Raw genomic sequence first — 9,209 nt, forward strand, 5'->3', positions numbered from 1 at the left:
GTGCATGGTTGCTCCAATAGTTCTACAAGAATCATTCGAGGAATGCAATCATCTAAAGAGGATGCCAGCGTAGCCAAGGAATCGGCATGATTGTTCTAACTTCTTGGTACTCTAACTACACTAACTTTCTGGAAGTTCGCCTGTAGAGACCCAAACAGCTTTAAGTACTGTGACATATGAAGGTCTCGTGCCTCAAATTTTCCATTTATTTGACTTACCACTAATCTTGAATTCAAGAACATCTCCACCTCCTTAGGTCTGAACTTTTGTGCTGCCCACAACCCAGTAATGAGGGCTTCATATTTGGCTTCGTTATTCATAGCCCGAAAGCCCAACCTGAGTGATTTCTCCGATCTTACACCCTCGAGCTACACCATGACTATCCCAAGCCCCGACCCCCTTGCGTTAGATGCACTATCCACATATACTTTCCATCGTCTAACTATGACTTGGCATATTTCTACAGAAACCCCTGAAGAAGGAGTGAATTCAGCCACAAAGTCCGCCAGCACTTGACCCTTAATGGAATTTCTCGGCTTGTAACGTATGCCAAACGTCCCTAATCTTGTCTCCCACTTCACTATCCTCCCTGTGAAATCCGACCTCCTTAATAGTGACTACAAAGGGTACTCGGTCAATACCCATACCATGTGAGCTTGAATATAATGCGGTATCTTCCTTGTAGTATGTATGAGGGCCAATGCCATTTTCTCCAATGGCAAATACCGAGTCTCTGCATCCACCAAAGTTTTGCCAAGGTAATATACTGGCCTTTGGATCCCCTCATGCTGCCTAATCAACACCGAGCTAATGGCATGGTTGGAGACTGCCAAATACATGTACAAATCCTCTTTGGGATTAGGTTGGGACAAAATGGGTGGGCTGGCTAGGTAAGACTTTAAGTCTTTAAATTCTGAATCACACTCTTCCGTCCATTGAAAACCCTTCCACTTCTTCAAAAACTAATAGAACGGTCTACATATGTCCACTGATCTTGACATAAACCTATTCAGAGCAGCAATTATACCAGTAAGCTTTTGGACTTCTTTAGGATTGTTAGGCTGGTATAGTTGTTGAATAGCCGTTATTTGGTTAGGGTTCACCTCTATGCCTCGTGTGGTGATCATATAACCCAAGAACTTGTCGATCCTACCCCGAAAGTACATTTCTCTATGTTAAGGCGTAACTTATGTTGCTTAATATATTAAAGACCTCCACCAGGTCAGAGGCATACCCCGCATTTTCCTTAGTCTTCACCACCAAGTCATCAATGTAAACCTCCACCATTTTACCGATCAACCCCTTGAACATGCATGTGACCATCCGCTGATAAGTAGCCTTTACATTCTTCAGCCCATAAGGCATCACCGTGTAATGATAATTTCCCTCAGGTGTTATAAAAGAAGTCTTCTCCTGATCCTCAGGAGCCAAAGCAATTTAATGGTAGCCTTGAAAGGCATCTAAAAGGCTCATCCTTTAATGTCCGACTATAACATCCACCAACTAATCTATCTTCAGCACTGGAAAAAGGGTCCTTTAGGCATGCTCAATTTAGGTTGGTGAAGTCAACGCAAACTCTCTACTTTCCATTCTTCTTCTTCACCACCATTGTATTAGCTAGCCACTCGAGGAAGAACACTTCCCTTATGGCCCCTGACCGTTTTAATTTCTCCACTTCCTCCTTTACTGCCTCCACATGGGGTTTCGCAAACATCCTTGGTCTTTGTTTCTTTGGCGGGACTAGGAGGTCTACATTTAAGTTATGCATGATAAAAGTCGGGTCAACCCCAGGCACTTCATCTGGACTCCATGCAAACATGTCCAAATTTTGTACCAATGATAACAAAATTTCCACTCGGTCTTCTACTGATAAACTTTTCCCTATTCAGAAATACCGTCAAAATACGGCATAATTGGTATTTGAATAAACTCTTTGGCACTGTCTACCCCCATTGGACCCTCAATCATCGGTAATTGCTATAATGGCTCTTGATCAACTTGATCTTTCAGCTTAATTTCATGGTTTATTGCTGCCACTAAGCACTACCTTGCCACCTTTTGATCAACTCGAACTACCGTGACCCTATCTTTTGTAGGGAATTTAACCTTTTGATACAATGTTGATGGTACTACCCCCATGGCATGGATCCAAAGGCTCCCCAAAATCGTCGTATAAGGTGAGTAGGCGTTGACCACGATAAAATTAGCTTCCACTTCTTTTCCCTCGGTCACAATTGACAACTTTATCTATCCCTCAGGAGTCACAATTTTCCCATCGATACCTATAAACAGGGTATCATATCTACTCAAATCCGCCAGCTTCAACCCTAGTTCCTTATAAAGAGATCAGGGTACATAATCTCGACTTCACTCCCTTGATTTATCATTACCTTCTTTACCAAGAATCTATCAATCCGAGAAGTCATTATTAAAGTGTCATCGTATGGCTAAGACATTCCTTTCAAGTAAGCTTCACTAAAAGTGATCAGGACTAAGGTCTTCTTGGATCTCTTCTCAAGTCGATCAACAACATCAGTCTCAGGTGAAGTCACTACACTCAATATGCCCCTCCGACTATTTAAGCTTACTCCTCGAGAGGTTGCATGGATAACCTTAATGACTCCTAAAGGAGGGGGAAGGGCACGATCATTTCGATTTCTCGATCCCTGGCTAACACTCACTCCTTTTTAGCCAACCAAAAAATCCTTGAGATGCCCAGCTTTTACTAGTTACTCCAAGTGATCCTCCAACACGCGGCATTACTTGGTGGTATGCCCTTTTTCTCGGTGATAGGTATAGTAAAAGCTTTGATTCCTTCTCGCTAGGTCTCCACCTATCTATCCCGACCATTGGAAATAAGGCTCATTCTTAATGCATTCAAGGATTTTATAAACGAGCTCCTTGAACGTCACATTAATTCCCTTGGCATGCTGTGTTGAGCCCTTCCTGGGGGCCTTGGCTCTCTCCTAGTTCTCTACTGGAGCTTCTCGGGGCGATACTCTTTACAATATTGTGATAAGGAAGGGGCTTTACCTTTGCCCTGCAACCGATTGTCATCTAGCCTCTTATACTCCTTAATCCTTCTCATCAGCTAATGTATGTCTTCGGAAGGTTGCATGGTTAGAAAATCTCTCAACTTTGACTCTTCGGGGAGACCCAATTGGAAGGTATTGGCTACTACTTGCTCATTTCCCCCTCATATCTCGTTGTATGGCTCCCAATACCTGTTCGTATAAGATCGGAGGATCTCACCACTTCTCATCCTCATGGATAACAAAGAACCTATCGGTTGGAAAACTTTGTTGCACGTTATAAATCGGGCTCCAAACGCTTACATCGACTTCCCAAAGTTTCGAATAGACCCCTTCCTCAAACCATTAAACCACCTCATTGATGTCGGCCTAAGGCTAGATGGGAACACCTTACACATCAACCCATTATTATGATAACAAAGCCACATCATTTGTATGTAATGACTCACATGTTCCATTGGATAAGTTTTTCCATCATAGATGGTGAACAGAGGCCGTGTGAACCATCTTGGCATTTTCGTACACTTAATCTCATCAGAGAATGGTGATTGGACAACTCTCCTCAATGCTCGATTCATTGCATCCATAGTGGCATTACGATATCTGTGCCTTTTGTGATGGGGAGACTCATGATAAAGCCCCATAGTTTCACAAGATCTGTCTTTCGACCAACTCGAGCCACTACCCCGAGATGACTCATCGGCTATGTAGTCGGGATTATCAGATGAATCCTCTCGATCTCTTCTGCGGTGTCGACCTCTCAGCTTAATTTCCAAATCATTAACTTGCTTCCTTAGATTCTCCAGTTCCCGCACTCGATTACTACGACAAGACCACTCGGGGATGTAAGATACAATTCGTTCCCCCTGTGAAGATCCCTCATCATAGTCTACTTTGGTCTCGTGCCCATTATGCATGTGCTACTGTTCCCTTCTATGCTCCTATTCCTGCCTTCTATGACCCCTTGAGGAGGCCTTCGACTAATTTTCCCCCGCAAAACCCTCTCCAACATGAGGATTTTCCATAATTGGACAGTACCAAGCTTGCTCAAAGCCTCGAGTGGAGTAGGATCCCCACAAACGGTGCCAATTGTAGTACCCAAACCTTCTTCAGTAGTATTTGGGCCCTAATTAATTTATAAGTGGGCTTTATCTCAATCCTACCAATTGAGCTCTAAACTTCACCTGGACAATCCAAACTAAACCTTCCTCCCTTTATCCCCACTGTTTCCCTCTCTTTCTCTCTAGTAGGGTTCCGCTTTTTCTCAATCTTCATCCTTCTCTATCTTTTCCAAAATCCCCCATTTCTATTGACCCTCTTCCTTTTTTTATAGTCTCTTGTTAGTGAGGTTATCATCATTACCATCTTCCCACTTCGCACATATTTCCACGTCTGTTAGAATCTCAAGGAATCCTCACAACTTCAGAGGGTTCTCTTGGAACTTGTTTCAGATGTCAAATAGTGCTCGGTAGAGGATTCCCCAAAGGCACTGATAATCCTTGGTTATCAGCCTTAAGTTGACTGTCCCTTTTCCGACTTCCCTTTAGCTTACTAGTTAATATTGGGCCCAACTTGGCTTGAACATAATATAGTTTACCCCGAACAGTATCCTTTGACTCTTGCCCATTTTCTCAGTGGACTAATCCTATCCCTATTGTGTTGGGCCTTGGTCACGTGGGCCATTCTTGGTCCAACGGGCCCAAGCCCTTACATATTTCTTTTGTGTCCTTAGTGTAATATTGGTTTGTTATATAAGGTTTCCTAGAGTTATGGATCAAACATCCAAGTGTAAGATAACTAGAAAGCAAATAAGTGTAGGAGAAATAAGAATTAAGGGTGGTGTGTGGTTCTATCAAAAAAAAAAAAAAAGGATGGTGTGTGGTGCATAGCAAAGTGTGTGTAATGTTATAAGTATCGTTATTTTTAATTTTTTTTTTATAATATTGAGAGCTCTTTTATATATTCTATTTGAGTGTGGTAAGATGTATTACAAAGTATTTGATAAGGTATTTTCTTCTTGAGTTTATCAGTGATAAATCTCAACAATTATAATTGGGGAAGAAAGAATTTGAACCCTAAACATGTAAGTAGAAAACACATAAAGAAGTGATAGTTAAGCTACAAGGCTTTGGCTAATACCTATACAACTTATTGTACGGATTCAAAAGCATATGGCTATTAACCTTTAGACATTGAAGAAAGCATATAGCCATGAGACAAACTTACGTAGACAATAGTCATAAGCTATCAGCCTTTAGCCCCAGGCAAAAGTCCTTTGATCATGTACTCCATCAACTACATGACAAGGAGCCTTGGGGATAATGCCAGCTATAGGTGAGAGACTTCAGTTAGCACATTAGGGACCATTTTACAATTACAAATAGTAGAATTTTGGCCATATTTCGGCAAAAGGCTGGTTTGTCAAGAAAGCAACAAATCCTCCCGAAACACTCGTATAAGAAGACAACATATTCTGCAATAGGCAAAAAGAAAGCAACACATTGTCCTTCTCTAATAAGAAAATAATGTATGTCTACAATGCCTTCCTCCCTACCACTACAAAAGGATGATGGAGGAGGATCCAAAAGAGGTAATTCAATGTAAAAAACTGTGTTATTTTAATTTTACATTTTCCTTTTCTTTAGCTGTATTTTCCCATTACCAAACACTAGCATCCATTAGCTATGTAAATGTCATGGTAAAGATTTAGTGCCTTATCCATCAAAAACCACCCCATTCTATCATGTACACTTATATAGATAACTTATGAATCATATGCCTAAATACATATGTGGATGAACAAAATTTACTTCCTCCAATCCGATACATGACAAGTTGAAATGACCATCTATAGATACTTCTAATCACATAATTTATTTGAATAATTTCATGAATTTTTTCCTTACAATACACATGGATGGTTAAATAAATCATCAAATAAGGGGAATTCCTTCAATTTGGATGAAAACCTTGTTTCTACGTCAAGACAGTCCTAGTCAAGTTTCAAAGTGAGTCTTTGTCTAACCAAGAATAAGAAAAATGTAGGTTGGACCTGATTTAAGCCAATTAACCATTAGGCTGGGCAGACTGGTCAATTTCCAATAACTGCCAATGTTGTAGAATTCTGCTAGTAGTTTATTGTCTGAAGCTCCTTAACAGCAAAAATCATTGTCCAACAGCAATACCAATGTTGATCTGTTATCAGAGACTAGAAAGTTGGCTACTTGTGCACCAATGAAGACTTTCCCGGGATGTTATTGTACTTAACTTTATGAAAGACCCAGTATAACTAGCAAAGATGAAAGTGAAACTAACAATCCAAAAAAACAGGTGAGGCAATGTCCAAGGTTGTTGTAGTTATGTCCGTGAATGAAAACGGCAATCCCCAATTGGCTCACAGCTAACTCTGCTAAATAATCCTATCAATAGCAGACTGGACAATGGTAAATTTCATGTCAAGTCAAAATAAGAGTCTTCCATACAACGACAACCACCTAGTCTTAGTCCTAAAATTTTAAGGCTGGCTATAGATCTCAATATAATAGCATCTAACATCCATTGAAAAAGGGAATAATTACAAGAAGAAAAGTAACTTCGCAAATAAAAAAATTCAAACAGTACAAATAAAACCTTAATTACATTATCTTGAATTCATTTCCACTAAAGAAAGTCTGGAAAATATTTGGAGAAAACAATCTCCATTCAAAGTATGGTTGCCCTGTCGATTTCAAACCCAATGCCATTTATGCAAACATACAAAATTTCATGCCAAACTAGTGAGTGCTAACTATTTTCAAAGCACTGTAAATTTATGCACTTGAAAAAATTATTGTTCATCAAGGACATAAAAAATTGCATAGCATAAAACCTAAAGAAATTAGATTTTAGAAAGAGGAACAAATAAAAGACCTTCAAAATGTAAAAAAAAAAAGAAAAAAGTTTTAACTAAAAATGAACAAATTTATACTCCAAACTGATTCATAGGCCAGAATCTAAGAAACAGAGAATGATCCAACATAGTTATGCATTCTTCTTTCCTGCAATAGGAACTGCCTTACCCTTCCAGGTCTGGGCATTGGTGTGCGTGCGCTGTCCTCTGCAAGGTAATCCCTGACTATGCCTTATTCCTCTATAGCACTGAATATCCTTCAACTATCAATATCCTTTTAACTTGATTCTTCTGAAACCAAAAACCAAATTTTGTGAATATTATGATAAATTTTAAACTTCAATTGCTTAATATTCTAGCATTCATAATTAGAGCAAGTGTAAACCAAATCCTTCTTTTGTTGTACAATAAACTTGTTTACTATCAAATCTAAATAAACTGCATGTACACCCAACTAGTTCAAAATTGAGTTAATTTTGCTTCATCAATTACATTAGCACTAGCCTAAATCCTATTTTGCCAAGGTGCAAACACCCCAGATACTGGAATTTTGAGAGAGAGGAAAGGAAGGGGGGAGCAAGAGAGATTTACCCATTCTTGTTGGACCATATAATTATTAAGTTCCTCGCGGAGAGCATATAGTTCTCTTCCTGTTAAGTCCCTAGTAAGATTGTTCTCAATGTTTAGCCTGCTAAGAATTTGGCATGCTCTGGAGCGGCCAATTCCATGAATGTGCTGAAGAGTAGTCTTCAGACGCTTGTTGTCTGGAATCTCTCCCTCTCCTCCTCCGATATTAATGCATTGCAGATGTAAACCATGAAACTGCACAAAGGAGATACCAACATAACATTCAAAACCATAATCGTACACCAAACATTGACGAAGTCGAATACCAATATCAGAAACTGTTCCTACTGCACCACATAAACCAAACATTATAGTATTTGATTTAGCTATAAAGTATAAAGGAGACTGAGGTTTTGATATAACACTGGAATTGGATATAGTCACAGACACAGATGGAAACCAATTTTAGTTTTATTTTTTAATTTTTTTTAACTGCAAATGGGCCAAATCTCTTTGATTGGGAATGGAAAATGGGCTTACCTTGGAAGCCTGGAAACTCTCTGGACTCAATATATATCACTAGTTCAGCATATCATATAAAAGCCCAAAGATGAAAAATAGTTAGTAGTTAATGTTAAGATTAGTGCCCTAAAATCCTATTGTACGATACTGTGTATGATATTATGTTATGACATTATGTTATAAATAACTAGTCGCTAACCCGTGTGATGCACGGGAAAGCTGCTAAAAATGAGATCAACTCAATATATATATATATATATATATATATATATATATTAATTGGATCCAAAGCAAGTTACAAATTGTCAAGCTTTACAATTAGAATCATTTGCAAATTAGACTACAAAATTGGGTAAAAGAATCACTTGCATGTTCGAATTTGGTCTTAATGGATCAAGTGCAAATCCTTCATCTTGATATTCCAGTATCAGGATAGATGATATGTTTTTGATTGGTAAGAATTAAGGTAAATAACAATTACACATATCCACATAACTCCAAAAAAAAAAAAAAAAATCATTTATTGAAGAACCTCAAAAATGTAAATTTTGCCAAACAAAACATCACATATAATGCATTAGCACATGTCTACATGGCTTTTGAATCATCCAAGTGCAGCAACATTAGAAGCAACCTTTAGGCTTTTGCCCTATTTCAAGTGGATCCTAAACAGTGTCCTTTTTCCCTTCTCAGTTCTTTTCATCATTCTACAACATAAAAATCACAATCAACACATATACATCTCATAAAATCCATAAGCCTTTTTCCTTCACCCTTCTTAGTTTGAATACAGAAGTTAAAAATTATAATTTAAAACTAAAAGTCAAAGTTTACTTCTTTACAGTGTTTCACATAGAGTAGATACAAAACCAAGCTTTTAATAAGAGTTCAAGTTAATTTCAAAATACAAACAGGTCGAGTTCAATATGATGAAGCAAGAACCTTTGAGAATGAAACTATACATACTTCAAATAATTGGAAACTTGTCAAAGCATAATCTCAGTCATAATTAGAAAGACTTTTATCATGAATGATCTCTAAATTCTAAACTACCAAATAAATTGAGTGGCATCATATTAGGATTATAGACTATCATACACAGGGGCAGCTCCAGGATTTTTGTCTAGGGGGGTCAATAAGAAACTTCAGTAGAAGATAAATCTTGAGTAAGAGATGAATCTTGCAGTCTACGGAGTTTA

At 38.4% G+C, this 9,209-nt stretch overlaps 1 protein-coding gene across 1 annotated transcript; it reads right to left on the minus strand.

The window, feature by feature from the left end:
• Positions 1–7,067: 7,067 nt before the first annotated feature.
• LOC115960502 (small ribosomal subunit protein S13, mitochondrial-like) lies at positions 7,068–7,897 on the minus strand. The gene is made up of 2 exons (XM_031079433.1): positions 7,513–7,897; positions 7,068–7,212 (listed from the first exon to the last, which is right to left on the minus strand). The coding sequence occupies exons 1-2, from the start codon at positions 7,855–7,857 to the stop codon at positions 7,162–7,164; spliced, it is 396 nt and encodes a 131-aa protein (XP_030935293.1). The 5' UTR covers positions 7,858–7,897; the 3' UTR covers positions 7,068–7,161.
• Between the last annotated feature and the right edge of the window lie 1,312 nt (positions 7,898–9,209).

The sequence above is a fragment of the Quercus lobata genome, chromosome 9, assembly GCF_001633185.2.
Source record: "Quercus lobata isolate SW786 chromosome 9, ValleyOak3.0 Primary Assembly, whole genome shotgun sequence".
NCBI lineage: Eukaryota > Viridiplantae > Streptophyta > Magnoliopsida > Fagales > Fagaceae > Quercus > Quercus lobata.